General features: G+C 42.5%; 6 protein-coding genes across 6 annotated transcripts; 2 read left to right on the forward strand and 4 right to left on the reverse strand.

Moving 5' to 3' along the window:
• Nucleotides 1–536: 536 nt before the first annotated feature.
• On the forward strand, nt 537–971 carry EAE98_007165 (uncharacterized protein; the record flags this gene model as incomplete). Its single annotated transcript, XM_038954788.1, has 1 exon — nt 537–971. The coding sequence occupies one exon, from the start codon at nt 537–539 to the stop codon at nt 969–971; it is 435 nt and encodes a 144-aa protein (XP_038808930.1).
• Nucleotides 972–1261: 290 nt separating this feature from the next.
• On the reverse strand, nt 1262–2174 carry EAE98_007166 (uncharacterized protein; the record flags this gene model as incomplete). The annotated part of the gene is made up of 2 exons (XM_038954789.1): nt 1262–2014; nt 2136–2174. The coding sequence occupies 2 exons, from the start codon at nt 2172–2174 to the stop codon at nt 1262–1264; spliced, it is 792 nt and encodes a 263-aa protein (XP_038808931.1).
• A 1480-nt stretch (nt 2175–3654) lies between these two features.
• On the reverse strand, nt 3655–7366 carry EAE98_007167 (uncharacterized protein; the record flags this gene model as incomplete). The annotated part of the gene is made up of 4 exons (XM_038954790.1): nt 3655–4074; nt 4143–6658; nt 6707–7287; nt 7362–7366. The coding sequence occupies 4 exons, from the start codon at nt 7364–7366 to the stop codon at nt 3655–3657; spliced, it is 3522 nt and encodes a 1173-aa protein (XP_038808932.1).
• An 812-nt stretch (nt 7367–8178) lies between these two features.
• Nucleotides 8179–9324, reverse strand: EAE98_007168 (uncharacterized protein; the record flags this gene model as incomplete). The annotated part of the gene is made up of 1 exon (XM_038954791.1): nt 8179–9324. The coding sequence occupies one exon, from the start codon at nt 9322–9324 to the stop codon at nt 8179–8181; it is 1146 nt and encodes a 381-aa protein (XP_038808933.1).
• Nucleotides 9325–10136: 812 nt separating this feature from the next.
• Nucleotides 10137–11693, reverse strand: EAE98_007169 (uncharacterized protein). Its single transcript, XM_038954792.1, has 3 exons — nt 11299–11693; nt 10917–11247; nt 10137–10863 (listed from the first exon to the last, which is right to left on the reverse strand). Exons 1-3 carry the CDS (start codon nt 11453–11455, stop codon nt 10407–10409), a joined length of 945 nt encoding a protein of 314 aa, XP_038808934.1. The 5' UTR covers nt 11456–11693; the 3' UTR covers nt 10137–10406.
• Nucleotides 11694–12471: 778 nt separating this feature from the next.
• Nucleotides 12472–15873, forward strand: EAE98_007170 (uncharacterized protein; the record flags this gene model as incomplete). The annotated part of the gene is made up of 1 exon (XM_038954793.1): nt 12472–15873. The coding sequence occupies one exon, from the start codon at nt 12472–12474 to the stop codon at nt 15871–15873; it is 3402 nt and encodes a 1133-aa protein (XP_038808935.1).
• Between the last annotated feature and the right edge of the window lie 637 nt (nt 15874–16510).

Below are 16510 nucleotides of genomic sequence, written 5' to 3' on the forward strand. Positions count from 1 at the left end.
GCATATATCGTACACCTACCCAGAATTCTTCAATCGCACAATTTGTATTGTCTATAATCTTAACGTCCATTCGTACAAGTATTATAATCCCCATTCATTCAATCACTCAAACCCAGAGGCAAAATATAATGTGGGGTACCTAGCTCTCAGCTCCTAACGACAATGACGTCGTCATTTTTCCACACACATTCATTCAATCTGAAGAGTGCAGAAATCTTGTCTCCTCTATTGTCTAATATATCTAGTATCTACAAACAAACAATTGAATTAAAAACAATACGATTCAATCAAACACAATATAAATCAATCAGACTAGATTCAATGTAAGTTGAATTCATATCAACTACCTATATATATACCTAGTATTCTTTGAAAGTATACATGTAATTCAGTTCCCTTCTATTGAAATCTGAATACATCCATTGAGAACACATCTAATTCCGAGCACCAAGCTAATTCGACCACTAGATTTACATTACAATTATAAGACACATCATCTAACAAAACATCACAACCACCCAAACCAAAAACCAAAAATGTCTCCAACTCCCTTCCTCCGTCTCTCAAACATCACACGTACACGCATCTCCCTCACCCCACGCACACTCCTCTCCCAGCAACCCCCCATTTCCCTCACCACCCGCCCCTTCACCAGCACACCCATTTCTCCGCTGCCCCGCAAAGATTCCCAACACAAAGACAGCATCGACACGACGGCAACCGAATACTCCAAATCCGGGAGTGACGATGCTGCGGCGCGCGAAGAATCCGCCGCTTTCGATCCGTCCATTACGTCTCCTGAAGCGGAGAAAGCCGAAGCGGGGAAAGGGGGAGACGGTAATCCGTTGGATGTGAGTCCGGCGAATCAGGAGGTGAGTAAGCCGAGGGGGGAACAGGAGGGAGGGGCGGAGAGGAGCCCGGGAGATAAGAATGTGAGTGGGAGGAAGGGAAGTGGGTTTGGGGGGAAATAGAGAGGAGATAAGTGATGATTGGGATGTGGTGGGGATTGGAGATAGTTTGTGTATATGATTTAGGAGATAGAAAGAATGAGAGGGTGAGTGATTGAAAGAGGAAAATCAAAAGTAGGATCTACATTCGATAAATGAATCAGTAAATTAATTCCTGAAAATACATACACAATAAACCTATTCAAAGTGGCACAAGACACGACAGCTCAACACAACAAAACACAATACAACCTTCCAACCAAAAACCAAAAACCAAAACTCCATCCATCCCAACAACCCCTAACCCCATCCCCTCACTCCCCCCTCCACTCCACCTTCCCCAACCTAACAATATCCCTCTGCCCCAACTCCCACACCCTCGGAATCTCCGCCTCTCCATCCCTCCCCCCCATCGCCCTAACCCCCGCCTCCACCGCCGCCCTCCCAATCACCCTCGCATCCTGGGCCCAAAAATCCTGCAACCCAGGATTCACCCAGCCCATCCAGCCCGCCACCTTCCGCGCCACAAACTCCACCGGCCGCGAATCCTCTCGCTCGCCGACGATCAGTCCGGGGCGCAGGATAATAACATGTTTGACCTGATTTTCCTTGCTTTGCAGGAGAGCTTTCACCGCGTCTTCTAGCTCGCCTTTCATTTTGGGGTAGGGGAGTCGAGAGGAGGGGTTGGCGCCGTGGGTGGAGATTAGGATGTAGATTTTGTTGGGTGGGATTTCTTGATTCTCGGTGGGGGTTTCGGTGTCAGTATCAGGACCAGTGCCGGTCTGCGAAAGAGAAAAAGTAGATGCGAGCTCGAGATTTAAATCATGGTCGATTTTGCGCTGCGCGTCGATACTCCCTGCTTGGGCTTTTGTGGTTCCGAGGGCGGAAAAGAAGAGGAGGGGAGAGGGAGAGATGGAGGTGAGGAGGGAAGCCCATGTGGCTGTGTCTGGAGAGGTGAGCGGGTGGAGTTTGGCAGAGGTGCTGTTGGGGTTGGGAGCGCGCCGGGAGAGGGAATGGACGCTGGAGATGGAGGGGTGCGAGAGGAGAGTCGAGAGGATGTGGGTGCCCTGGGTGTGTTAGCATGTTATGATATGGTACATCAAGAAGCGCGAAAGGAAAGAGGGCAGACAGAAGAAGACAGAAGAAAGAAAGAAAGAAAAAAAGAAAAAAAGAAAGGGAAATACGTACAACAAGACCGGTACTCCCTACGATAGAAGCTGAAGCCATTATATTATATCTTCAATCTTCACTATCTTCCGTATTCTTATCTTGATACAATATACGGAGTATATCCCACTCGATATTTCTATCTAATATCTCAATATCCGAATGCGATATAAAGCCCACAATAGGTATATGTATGTATGATATATATAACCGTCCACCATACAAAGCCAACAAAAAAGCAATTAAGAAATCAAATTCTCAAAATTCTCAAATTCTCAAAGACAATCAATCAAAAAATCAAAAAGACAAATCAAAAACCCCTACTCCGTATCTACTCTGTATCTACTCATCACAATCCAATCACATCCCCCAATCCTTACTCCAGTATCCCTCCCTCCGAGCTTCCCTCTCAAAAGCCGAACATGCCATTCACCATCTCATCCCATCATCCCATCATCCCATCTCCACTCCCTTCACCCCACCCACCCCAGCAGCTGGAATATAAATCTTGAAACGCTTTGTTCCCAAGGTTCGCCACAAATTTTCGGCGATAACGATACCTATCTATCTACCTTGCCTCGAGCTTGCTTGGCTGCTAGGTATCTATCTTCGTCGGTATCTCGGGTATGTAATCATTTTTTATTTTTAGTCAATATAGTATAGAGAGGTTTGAATATATATCGTAGAGATATTCTTACCTATATAGAGGTGTCTAACTAATCCCGATATAGTAATAGTCCGCTCCTAATTAATCCTGATCGAATTATATTATATAATATCTTTAGGATTTCAATTAAATCTTTTTAAAATTCAGATATATTAATTATATAATAATTAATTCTATTAATTCTATTAATTCTATTAATTCTATTAATTCTATTAATTCTATTAATTCTATTAATTCTATTAATTCTATTAATTCTATTAATTCTATTAATTCTATTAATTCTATTAATTCTATTAATTCTATTAATTCTATTAATTCTATTAATTCTATTAATTCTATTAATTCTATTAATTCTATTAATTCTATTAATTCTATAAGAATATATATAATTCTAAGATTGGAAATTATAAGAATATCCTACTAAAAGGATTTTAAGAATATAAATCATTTTTATACCTGAAAACTTTTAGGATCGAAAAATATATTCTTATAGAGAGGATTCTTATAAAGAGGTTTTACTATATACGGAAATGTCGTGATGTAGTTAGTATATATACAACATCGAAATGAGTAATTTCTGAGATGAGAAATTCTAGCGATATACTGATCAACGGAGACAAAGATTCAATGAGAGCAATATACTATTCGAACATATAAAATCCTTTTCATTTCTCATTTAATAGCCGTTCATCATATTTCCATGCAATCCAGAAACCTCATAAAAAAATGCTAAAATCCCCTCAGTGCGCCCAGTCTCCATTCCGTAACCCAAATCAACTACAATATATCCCAAATCTAGCATAAGATGTTTCCTATCTAAACCAACAATTGTAATCTAACCATCAAGAAAAGATCTTACTTTACAGAAACATGTTACCATCTTCTACCATACAACGAGTCTTCTACCTTTTTCGCTTGAAACGGAGCTGGTGTAATCTTCCTCGGTGCCGATGAACTTTGTGAACCATAACTATCCAAAGTCGCTGCACTTTTACTTGGACTTCTACTAGCAGATTCCTTCAAGATTCTTGGCTTAGCACCAAGATCATATGCACCAGCAGCAGGCGGAGCATGCTCAGCATCTCTTCTGAATAATTGAAGAATCTCCTTCATTCCCAATTTACCAGCACCACCTTTACCACCTTCAATAGTTTGATTTGCAAGTTCTCGTTTCTTCTCTTGAAGAAGTAAAATTCGCTCTTCAACGGTATCTTTGATGGTAATCTTGTAAACAATAACATCAATTTTCTGTGTAAGACGATGTACACGATCGATGGCTTGTTCTTCAACGAACTATGGAAGTATGTGTTAGTAACTATGATCATCAAATATAATGTGAGCATCGACAGAAGATTACTTACGGGATTCCAGAATGGTTCAAGGATAACCACACGAGTAGCAGCTGTAAGATTGAGTCCTAGAGAACCACACTTCAAACTACAAAGTAAGACTCTGCAATTCTCGTCGTTACGAAGTCTGTCCAAACTAGCCTCACGTAGATCGTTCTTCATACCACCATCATATCTTGTATACTTGTAACCCTTTTGGCGTAAGAATGGTTCGACAAGATCCAACATCGACGTGAACTGTGAAAAGACAATGAATTTATGCTGAGCGGCTTCCTTTCCGAGAATCTTCATTAAATGTGTAATCTTGGTAGATGCAGCAATTCGAGAAAGTTCAGCATCTTCATCGGAACCAAATTCGTCTTCAACATCGGATTCCTCGTCCTCTTCTTCAGAAGACTCATCATCCTCTGACTCCTCGGCAGATTCTTCGGTGCCTTCTTCATCATCACTATCGAGATTGACGACCTTCTTCTTGCCAATATCTTTAATGTCAGGGAAAGAATCATCAAGATCGTCATCATGATCCGAATCAAGCCATTCACCGCCACCTTCACAGTTCTCGTCTTCCTCTCCACCAGCCTTTCCTAGAGTAAGAGCACCACGTTTCTTTTCTCCAACAAGCCATTCGCCTTGCTCTTCCTTTTCTTCGTCATCACTGTCTTCGATAATATTCCTATTCCTGGGTTTACGAATTGGAATAGGTTTAGCCTCCTTTTGTTTCTTGCTCTTCTTACTCTTTTTACTCTTCTTCTCCTTGATCTTCTTCTTTGGACTAAGCTTCTTGCCGGATATCTCATCCAAATCTGCTTCACAATCCAAACAGCGAATGGCGCCTTGTGAAATGGCTTCTTTACCAAGATCAATTTGGCAAACCTCACATTTCTTAGAGCCTACACCCAAAGAACCGAACATATCAGCCATCTCATCAACATCTGTTGTTGATTTTGATTTAGGGTTGCTGGTTTCTGCTGAAAGTGCATCGGTATCTTTTCCCAATTTATTTCCAACAAGTTTTGGATGATTACATGCTTGTCTTAAACGCAATAGCAATACCAATGCACTTGCGTAGTTGACTTTACTTCCACCCATCATCTCTTCAATACTAGCATCGGTACGCCTTTCCAGTCTTTCATAAAATCTACGCTCCTCTGGTGAGAATTCCGCAAAGACCTTCTCAATTTTACGCTCGACGACCTTGAAACCTGTTGAATTGGCTTGTCCAGGAGCAGAAGGCTTTCCTCCAGGGTTGAGGGCTCCATCCTTCTTTAAAATGTCCTTGGTACGTCGCTTCATGAAAATCTGCAAGTAATGACGAAGACGCTTAATAGCAACATCACCCCTACCATTCTTCATTGGTCGATCGATTTGATCCTTCCATTCGCGAAGGTTGTCGTAAGGTTTGATTCTGAGGAATTTGATCAGACTTTGCAATTCATCCAAATTGTTTTGCATCGGCGTTCCTGTCAAGCACCAACGGTATTGACTTCTAAGTGAATAACACGCTTGCGTAGCTTTGGCGTTTCGATTTTTGATAGTATGGGCTTCGTCAAGAATGACTCTGTACCAATGTATACCAAAACAGCCGACCTTGACACCTTCATCATCATCATCCTTAGACGAATTGCCCCATTCTGAAACGAGGATTTGATAGGTCGTAATAACGACATCGAATTTCCTGAGATCTTGGAATCGCTTCGTACGTTGAGGGCCATGATGGACACAAACACGAAGAGAGTGACTCTCTTCAACTTTGTCTTTAATTTCGGCTTCCCATTGTCGAATAAGTGCAAGAGGTGCAACAACCAAAGTGCATTTATCCAGACCTGAAGGTAATTTGCGTTTAATGTGAGTTTCGTCTGAACTTGATGGTTTGGGATTGCTCAAAATGAGTGAAATCGATTGTAGGGTTTTCCCCAAACCCATATCATCGGCGAGAATGCCTCCTTTTGGTACCATGCCTTTCTTTCCTGTGCCGATTTCTCGACCAATCATCCACTCCAGTCCTTCAACCTGATGCGGGAGAAGTTTTACGTTGATTCCTTCGACGGTTCCGTCATCTTCCTCCTCGTCCTCTGATGCAACTTCGAGCTTCTCCTCTGATTCAACATTCAATCCATCCATTTTTGCCATCAACTCGTCTACTTCCGCATCCTTCTTCTTTCTGCGTGATCTCGTTCTGGGTTTCGTATCTTCCTCATCCTCAATAACACCCTCTAAAAGTGCCTTTAGATCTTCTTGTGCCTTTGCAGGATCAACATAGGTGTGTGGTTCATTGTAATTTGGCTTGCCCATAGTAAGGTCGATATAATTGCTAGATGTATAGGTATTTACGGATTGGAAACCACCCCCATTGCTGTTTGGAAGGGAGCCGAATGTTGGTGCAGGTGCAGGGTGAGTTGTTGCATATGATGAAGAGCCAGGAATCGGTGCACGAACTGCTGGTTGACTGTATTCCGCTGGTGCTCGTGGCATAAGGGGGTTAATAATCTTTCGGGCAACATCTTTTGCTGCTTGCAAATGTGGATGTGCTACGTAGATATTAGCACCGTGAGTTAATATGGCACATGAACACATACCATGTCTCTCTGGATCTTTATGAAATTCAGGGCGGGATTTTGGTTGAATGAACAATTCGGAGTATTGTTGTTGAGATTTACGATTTAACGGAGACTGTGGAAGTGTAGCTTCTCCGAATCTAGGAATACTAGATAGATGATTTGCTGTATTGCTTTGGGAGGGTCGATATTGATCCTTGGGCTCTTCAGGTCGAGGTGCCTGCACCTTTGCTGGAGATATTTCCCTAACCATTGTGTTTGCTTTCTCAACAGGATATTTGTCGTATTTTGTAGTGTCTAGCACAACCACAGTTCCTTTCCTAGTCGAACCTGAATTGGATGCTCGACCAATTATTTCGAGAGACGAATCAAAGAGTGCAGTTGAATCACCAAGGTCACTCAAGGATGGGCTATTTTCCGTCACTGGCGAAGAGAGAGTTCTTCTATGAATTTGCGGTAGACGGATAGCTGGTGTTGTTGCTTTTGAAGTGTCGACAACTCTTTTGAATTTGTGTTGTTGTTTGGTATTTGTATTTCTATTTCGACATTTGAATTTTGGTGTTTCCGTTGATCCAATGGTATTTAGCGGGGTGAATCCACCTCTGGTTGCTATCAGTAAATAAAATTCGAGATGACCATCCACCTGCACCTTTGGAAATGTGGATATATGGCTTACTTCATGAGGCTCAATAAAACCTTACTATTATTTCAGATTATGCAGATATCGGTGATTTTGTTTACAAGAGGGTTTATCACGTAGAGAGGCGCGTCAAATTCCAAAACAGAGGGAAAAAGTGCAAAATCATGGTTGTTGGCATGGAAACCTTATCACCAATCAAAAACCACTTTACACGACCCCACGATAGAATCACAGTACGAGATGGAAATTTATTGATAGAGACAAATCCAAATGATACTGAACTTTATACTTCTTTATTATAGTATCCATCGAATAATCTTAGTTTCATGAGTCTAGAGTTCTCAAATCGCAGAAGATCATACAATAGGGAATGTACCCCCCGGTGAGCTCTAGCGCTCACTCAGACTTCAACCTCACTGGGAGCCAGCCAACAAACTTAGCATAACCAAGTTTTGGGGCATATTAGTCTGATCGTCGCCTCTTCCGATGACGAGGAAACCTCAGTATCACTTCTGGAGGTAATATATATGGTGGAATAGAGGCGGCGTGACTTCGTTCTTAGTACAATTGTACAAGCTATACGACTCCTGTAATTCTGAACGGCTAAACAGTAATATATGTAAGCTCATGAGGTGGATGTATATGTTGTTTGCAAGCCATAGACAAAGAACAAGTCAAGTCGACCATGTCTGACTTGTCTAGATAGATTATGATGTTGATTAGCAGATACTAATGGTCAATATATGTATATAAGAAATAAATGGCATGTTGTTCGAGTAAATCTCTTTGATTATTAGTGTATGGGTATCATGAGCAACAAGTTTCTATACAATTTAATAGCATCGGGCAGATTTTATGGTGCAACCTCTCCGTCCTCCATTTCCTCATCTTCATCTTCATCCTCATCCTCATCCGAAGAGACATCACTAGTATCATCTTCGGATTCCTCACTTTCATCACTTTCCACCTCTGGCCCGTCTCCCGTTGCCTCTATGTAGGCCTTTTCAAGCATAAATGTTTCTGGGAGTTTGTCCGACTCAAATACATACAAAGTAGGAAATTCGAGAACTGTGCGATTCTCCAAGACTTTGAAAAGTGGCTGTGTGGGATCTAAAGGTATCAATACTTTAGGATATGATGATCGAGTCTTAGGTCGATGGAGGTAGAAACGATACTTGGAATCAAGCTTTGGTGGTGGATGAGTTTGGCGCATGGAATTCTGGTTGTTTGATAAGATTGCCTGATCCAAAATTGTATTCCAAGCACCAGTCGAATCCTGAAATAAAGAAAGCGGTGATACATCCAACGAACTTTCATCTGTCTTGGTCCTCTTGGCCTTATTTTCTTTCAATTCGTCTGCCTTTCTTTTTTTCAGGGCTGCCTTTTCTTCCGGCGCCATGCTCAACCTTCGTTGTTCTTCCAAGAGCAGTGAGTAGGTGTCGTTAATGGACCATTTGTCTATCGATTTGTGCAATATTCTTCCACCTGCATCTGCCTCTCGAATCCATTCTATCTGCCAATTCATACACTTCTGCGATTTACTCCAACTAGATGTATTCTCCAAATTCCTAGACATTCCGCTTGGCGCTTTAACTACCGTTATTCCAGAACTTTGTAGCATTTTAGTGAGAAAGTCTTCACGCTGGTTGCCTCTGCTTTTGTTGGGCCGTCTTCTATCATCCTTAGGCCCTTGCCTTGCCAACTCAAGTTCCATTTTCTTTACCAATCCTCGCTCTTCCACAATCTCCTTTTCCGATCTCTCAATTCGATGCTCAATTGAATGAAGAAAGTTATAATCATGATCAATGCCTGAAGGAGTTGCCAATTGTGACCTCGGTTTGTAGACAGTAGGATCGCGAATACCAGAGCATGTTGACCAGACTTTGTGACGCTTGGAGCAGGGAAGTGAACATGTTTGTTGAGAGCACCGTGGACATGTATATTTGGTAGGATTAATATGACAGATGCGACATAATGATGATAAAAGAGGATCTGACATTGTTGAGGAAGAAATATGTTGATATTAATGTTATAGCGATGATAGATGATTTTGTTAAATCTTGTTATCGGAAGACAAAATTATTATCGTAGCCTTGCAGCTAGTGTGGATAATTTGTGACTAGCGCGAAGCCATCAAAGCGGGACAAGGCTGGATTTTCATAATAGAGCCTTGATTGGCCGAATCGAATTTATTATTCCCGGATGCTCCCAAATCTATCTGTTCTGACTGAAAGCTCATAGCTCATTGAAACGATATAATCTGCGAAAGGCTTACCAGGGACAAATTACCACTTTTTGTCCCGGTGAGCTTGCCCATTACCTTCATTTCAACCCTTAATGCTTGAAGCTTCTTTACTGAGATCAGTTGAACCTTGATCCACCAATCCCTCTACTTTCAGTCACTAAGTTTATGGGTTGCTACCAAATCGACAAGTGACTTGCAACGAGTAAAATAAAAGCTTCGATTATACTAGCTCTCTCTATGAATGTTCAAGCATGCAGGTGTGTCCAAGTACTTCTCCTTTCTATGATATTCCTCCACACAGGAATTCCCAGTATCCTACTTCAGTCATTACCACTCCGTCGACCACATACCTAAAAGGTAGACCCCAAAACACATATCACGTTTGTCTCCATTCCCGCTCCCCTCGACGCTATATACTTTGTTTCCTCCACAGGTCTTGAAACTCCCATGTCTCAAACGACCGCCAAAAGGAGAAAAGAAAAAAACGAGTAAAAAACATACAACAGTGGGGATTCGCTGGTGGTCACCCACCCAACTACTAATCCACCGATCTGAAGCTTGTGTATGGCAGAGCGGACGGGATGCCCGATTCTCTTCAGTCTATGGTCGTATGTAACAGTGATTACAATTCTAGGAACTATATTTGAAGTAAAGAAATAAAGGATAGAGTCCGAGAGGCACTATGGGGAAACAGCAAGTATCAAGGGCTGATGTCAAATAATATTATTGTTTGAGATCTTCTTCCAGCTTGGACTTTGTGTGGGAAATACACCAAACTGGCAAATCATGGAATAGTGAGGCCATCTTTAGGATTCTGACCTTCACCAACCTCCGACTCAACCCAACTTTCCTGGAACGAAAGGATGACCAGCACTAAGTCCTCCATCCACAGCCCAAGCTTGACCATTAACATAACTACTCTCCTCACTTCCTAAAAACAATGCCACCCTAGCTACCTCATCGGCATGTGCACCTCTTCCTAGCGGATTTAATTGGCCAATCTTCTTTTCCGATCCCCTGGCTCGTGCAGCTTCATACATAGGTGCTGTCATACCTGTTTCGATGACGCCTGGACAGATAGCATTGACGCGAATTCCAGTGCCTGCTAGTTGATAGGATATCGTTTGGGCCAGGGAGACGACGCTAGATTTGGAGGCAGAATAATCGCTGGACCCTGCATTGGAACGTAAACCAGCAACTGAAGCTGTGGCTATTATACTACCTGATGGGTATTGCTTATCCGGTGATGTTAACATCATAGCTGGTGCCGAGTATTTGGCCGCCATTGCTACACTATTTTGGAATTAGTACTCAGTCTGTTTCTAGGACAGTTGTAGATATTTTACCTGACAACATTTGTTCGTAAAGTAGACAGAAACTCATCTGCAGAAATATCTGTAAATACTTTATTTGTGCCTACAATTCCCGCATTTGCAAAGAAAATATCCAATCTTCCATATGTCTTCACCGCATGATCAATAACTTCCTTTACGGATTGTTCATCTGCTGCGTCAAACTTCCGCGTGTGTACTTCGACACCAGGGTATAATGATGCAAGTTCACGTTTGTGGGTTTCGAGATTCGTATCATTGTAATCGCATATGTATACAGCTCTTGCGCCATTCTGCGCAAACTGATGTGCTGATGCTCGTCCAATTCCCAAAGGACTATTGGTTCCTGAAGAATATGTCAATACTACAGAATGTGGTCTGGAAAGGAAATAATCACCTGTCACAATGACTACTTTTCCCTTGACTCTCGGGCCCGTTGAATCTGGTGCAATTTTCTTAAGAATTGGGATATTTTCAAAGTTACCCTGATCTTCAATGGGTTTCACAAGCTGCTCGGAAAGTGCTGCGAGTCTTCTCTTTGCGGATGCCGACATATTGGGTATTGAACGATTATGGTTGACCAAATACAACCCAAATCCAAATCCTGCTTAGAATTCAATAACAAAACAAGGGAAACTAAATATTCAAAGAGGAAGAGAAATAGAAAGAGAAAGAGAGGATTCACAACTTCAACTACCTAGGTAAGAAGAGAGACATTGTTTCGATTATTCGAGTAGGGAGTAAAATAACAAGGCGGGGGAATCTGCAAGTATTCCCGAACAAAGTCTGGGGTAAGGTAAGATCTCCCATTGCCTCGGCCCTCGCCGCTCTATGTAAGTATGTAAGTACGTGGACTACGTAGTAGGTACACCAGATCCGTACCTAGGTAGATATGTAATGTAAATGTAATGTAAGATGTAATGTAAGATGTAATGTAAGATGTAATGTAAGTACTGGCTCTGGTACTGCGCTTTTCAAGGGAAGAGGGCATTTTCCTTTGATTTCCAAGTTCTCTTGTTTTACTTTGAGCTCTGATCTTTTCATCGAGCGCTTCTACAACTAGGTACCTACCAAACTACCCATACACAGAAAATCCTCAACTCAATTGATCCTTTCATCACCTGGATCCGCCTGCTCTCTCTTTCAGAGTCTTTCTACCCAACTATACACAATGTGAGCGTCTGCATATGCGATCACCAAAGGAAAGAGTGGGATTGAGTGATACTCTGTAACACATGGTGGTATCTATTAGCAGAGAAGAAAGCATAAACCCAACAGAAATTCATATGCGCCATTTCCATGACAGAAATTGGCTCATAGAATGCAGAATTACGTCTTCCGATATGAAGAGAACATGAATCGTTGTTCCTATTCTATCCTATACTGTATATCTTCGTGGGTTGTATAACAATTGATGAGACCTCGTCGAATCTATATGCGAGTTCTTTTTCTTGCTTTTTTCCCTCTTAGTTTGACTTGTATGTGTATGTAACCTTTGCTTGTTTTACATATTCTCGATTTTTATTTTTGATAGTGCTCGGTGTTACACAAAATACGCGAGTTATCAGTGATGATGATGTCTCGACCTTTATTAACAAAAAAGGCATGGAGCGACTACGAATGTAAATCAACATTATCTGCTAATTCCCATACATTACACGGTCAATTTTTCTTATTACAAACTCCAGCCTTTACAGAATCTTCTTATGTTTCTTCCCCTTCGCAATCTTTTACAAATTCTATCTTGAGATTTCGAGAGGAAAGTGAATACAATTGGAACAAATGGGAGGATTCATTTGTTGATATCAACCACGATACAGTAGCGATGGAAAATGATATCACGGGGCATCTTTCCAGGACAGCTTCAGCCGCCTCAATGAGGAGTCAACGGTCGCAGACAGTACGCGGAAAGTCACGAAGATTGGCTTCGCAAATATCGAGTTCCGCATCATCGATATCGGATAAATCATTGACTTCATTCCCCTCATTCTCGGGGGATTCGCCAACACAAGAACGATCCCACTTCATACTACCTACCAACGATGGAATCGCGAATCGAAAAGCTTCTGCCGCAGCTTCAATTGTCGACAGCTTAACTACATCCTCCCCTTCTTTGCACAGTCGTTCGGCCTTGTTCGATGATGCACCATTAGGCTCCTCTCAAGTACCTGGGTCAGTGCATCATGCAAACGATGAACATATTGAGAGATTGATAGCAAGGAATGGAGCTGTCAAGTTGGTCCGACAAATTGCAGAGGATTTGGCTCGACGAGATGCGCAAATGGCTGCTCTCAGACGTAAAGCAGAAGAAAGAGAGAGATCATTGAGAAAGATTGTTTTGGAATGCGGTTTATCAAACCTGGACTTAGAAACTCGTCTGCGGGCCATCGAAGGCGAACGCAAACTCTCGGGTGCCCCAGCTCCACCAAGCGAATCTGCGTTGGAGGATTTAATGAATGATGCTATGAGTGAAACAGTGGTCGCAGGTGAATTGGATAGTTTGGAGAATGATGCTACAATACGCGCCAAAGAGCCCTCGCCAGGTAAATCAAATACTGGAACGTCAAGAGGATGGAAGGATTATATTTGGGGTGGGACAAGTAAGACAAGTCGTACAACCAGCCGGGCAAGCAGCATAAATGGAGATGTGATCACCAACGGCGCAACCGCTCATGCGCGTAGTGGGGGCCCAGGTCGACGTACAATTCTGCAAAATGATATTTTCCACCCACCAGATGCTGTATCCTCCCTGGAAAATTTGAGTCGACCTCCCAGCAGTGGTTCAATAGCTGGCAATCGACAAAGGAAACAGTCTAGTCTAGCAACTTTGGCACTAAAGCTTGTTGCCGGTACAGCGACTGTTCGGGATCCGGATGGTAAAACAGATCGCGGCAGATCGAACAGTGCCGGAACTGAACAATCAGGTCGTACCCCTTCTAGAACTAGTACCAATTCCACAACGTCTGCTCGGGCAGTACCAAAGATGAACCCCAGAGCCCTTCGCAATCCTACCCCATTGACACAAAATACGACTGTTGCTGCACAGGAGAGGTGGGATACGATGGGGTCTAGTCCACAGGGCTCTAGTACCACGATTAGGGAGAATTTTGGTCCCGTCGAGATGGATACAATTTTAGCACCAGAAGATCAGCCACCAACCTTGATGCAATATAGAAACTATAATAATCCAGATTTTCTGACTGACCGATTCGGATTTATATATGATCAACGACGCAAGAAAAGACAAAGAGAAGCCGCTGAGAGAATGCGAAAAGGAAAGAGAGGTAGTCGCGTAGAGATGCTTAGTGGTGGGAGGAGTAGCACTATCTCTGCGGCAGTGACTGAAGGTGGTGATATCGATGATCTTCGACCTGGTTCACCCGGATCTACAGCAACTGACGACAAGGTTGATGATGAAGATAAGCCAGTCAAACGTTGGCAAGACTATCTCAAAATAGCAACATTTCCTACAGAACTGCTAGCTCATACACCATCGGGTAGTATGCCTGCCTTTGAAGTCATGGAAGGAGGCGAGGTGCCAAGATCTCCTGGAATATTAACCGAAGAAAGAGGATTTGTTCCTTTGGCGACTACATCAGCCCCTGCATTGTCTATCGCATCAGATACCGCCACAATCTCCAAGCCTACGCCCTCAACGACTTCTACACCAGATCCTACACCAGAAGATACTGAACCTGTAAAGCTATTGCTACAACAACTGGGCGAAGTTCATGATTCCCTTCAAAGAGACAAAACAGTAAGATGGAACGATTTCCTTCGCAAAGTAAGAGCCGAACGGAAACGTGAAGGAGAGGCAGCTGCTGCCGCTCTTGCTTTAAATACAGATTCACGTTCCCATCGACCTATACCAGTTATGCCCGAGGCAAGTCTAGCAGATGGAGAAATGATTGGTGTTTCTGGTTTGGGCAATAAAGGAAAGGTTGGCCGTGCTAAGTGGAATGAATTTAAAAATCTGGTCCTTGGTGGTATTCCAGTAGCATACAGAGCCAAAATTTGGGCCGAGTGCTCTGGAGCTTCTGCAATGCGCATCCCAGGTTACTATGATGATTTGATAGCTCGTAGTGAGGAAGATGATGATCCGGTAGTTGTTGCTCAAATTCAAATGGATATCAATCGTACATTGACGGATAATATTTACTTTCGAAAAGGTCCCGGAGTCGCTAAGCTCAACGAGGTACTCTTAGCCTACTCGAGAAGAAATCATGAAGTTGGATATTGTCAAGGGATGAATTTAATTACTGCATGTTTATTGCTTATCATGCCAACGGCAGAGGATGCTTTCTGGGTCCTGACTAGCATCATTGAGCATACCTTACCACCTGGATACTACGACCACAGTCTTCTAGCTTCCAGGGCAGATCAACAAGTCTTGCGACAATACGTCTCCGAGATTCTTCCAAGACTATCCCAACATCTAGATGACCTTTGTATTGAGCTCGAAGCCCTCACTTTTCAATGGTTCCTCAGTGTCTTCACTGATTGTCTATCGGCCGAAGCCTTATTCAGAGTATGGGACGTCGTGCTCTGTATGAATGATGGTAGCACATTTCTCTTCCAAGTCGCACTCGCTCTATTGAAACTAAATGAACAACAATTACTTCAATGCTCTTCGCCTGCAAATGTTTACACATACATTAATCATCAAATGACGAATCATGCGATCAGTATCGATGGATTAATCCATGCTTCGGAAGGATTGCGCAAAGTGGTTAAGAGAGATGAGATTGAAATCAGAAGAGCGAGGGCTATTGAGGCGGAAAAGGATTTAGTTAAACAACGAGAGGCAAGAAATGCAGCACGCAAAGCTGAGAGAGCTGAGAGAGCCGCGGCGTTAGGGTCGAGTCCGGAAATTTCAATATCTTCCCCAACTCAGGATAAGGATACTGGGAGTGATGAATCGGCCGAATTGACAGTTAGGTCTCCAATGCCAGTCAATGATGACGTGGATTAGACGGGGAGGAATGATTGCATCGAAGGGATGTTTCCAGCTTCGGAAACGACTTTCGGTGAGTTTGAGGGGTGGATATTGCATTTACAACGGAGCAGAGCGAGTTTGGGAATGATACCCTGGTTTCTTAACTTTGTGTTTCCTTTCGGGCCGTTTCTTTTGTTTTTGGATCATGGATACTGGGGGCCGTTTCCGGGGGTAGGTAGTGAAGAATACTTGTACATATTAGAGAAAGGTTCAAAAGGTTGATGGATGATTGATTGAAAGATTTTCTACTACGAGGAAATGATACTGAACAATACCCTTACACGCAAGCGTTAGACATTCAATAGTATACGAGGAATTCAATAACATATCATCAAATGGATATAGAAGCATGAGTTTGTGTGACGTGAATGTATGAGTGAGCTACTGTTGGTTGTATGGAATGATGAGATCTAATAAATACAGTTGCTGATAATCATTTGAATACTGGTTCAGATGCAGATGCTTTATTATTTACAAAATGATTCATTCATCACCACTCAAACAAATAGAGTATAAATCACAGCTTGAGACCCCAAAAAATAGAAAATAGCATGTATTAGAAAACTTGAAGCGCGTGAAGAATCTCCCATCCCATCATCCACATAATGAATGG

The sequence above is a fragment of the Botrytis deweyae genome (assembly GCF_014898535.1).
Source record: "Botrytis deweyae strain B1 chromosome Unknown BDEW_016, whole genome shotgun sequence".
Taxonomy (NCBI): domain Eukaryota; kingdom Fungi; phylum Ascomycota; class Leotiomycetes; order Helotiales; family Sclerotiniaceae; genus Botrytis; species Botrytis deweyae.

What these genes read in the sequence shown, in the direction of transcription:
- EAE98_007169 (XM_038954792.1), bottom strand. Translation starts at nt 11,455, where the DNA reads ATGTCGGCATCCGCAAAGAGAAGACTCGCAGCACTTTCCGAGCAGCTT. An exon ending in AAAAGTAGTCATTGTGACAG is followed by an intron (nt 11,248 to 11,298) that starts GTGATTATTTCC and finishes CATATTCTTCAG; the next exon opens with GAACCAATAGTCCTTTGGGA. An exon ending in TTACGAACAAATGTTGTCAG is followed by an intron (nt 10,864 to 10,916) that starts GTAAAATATCTA and finishes ATTCCAAAATAG; the next exon opens with TGTAGCAATGGCGGCCAAAT.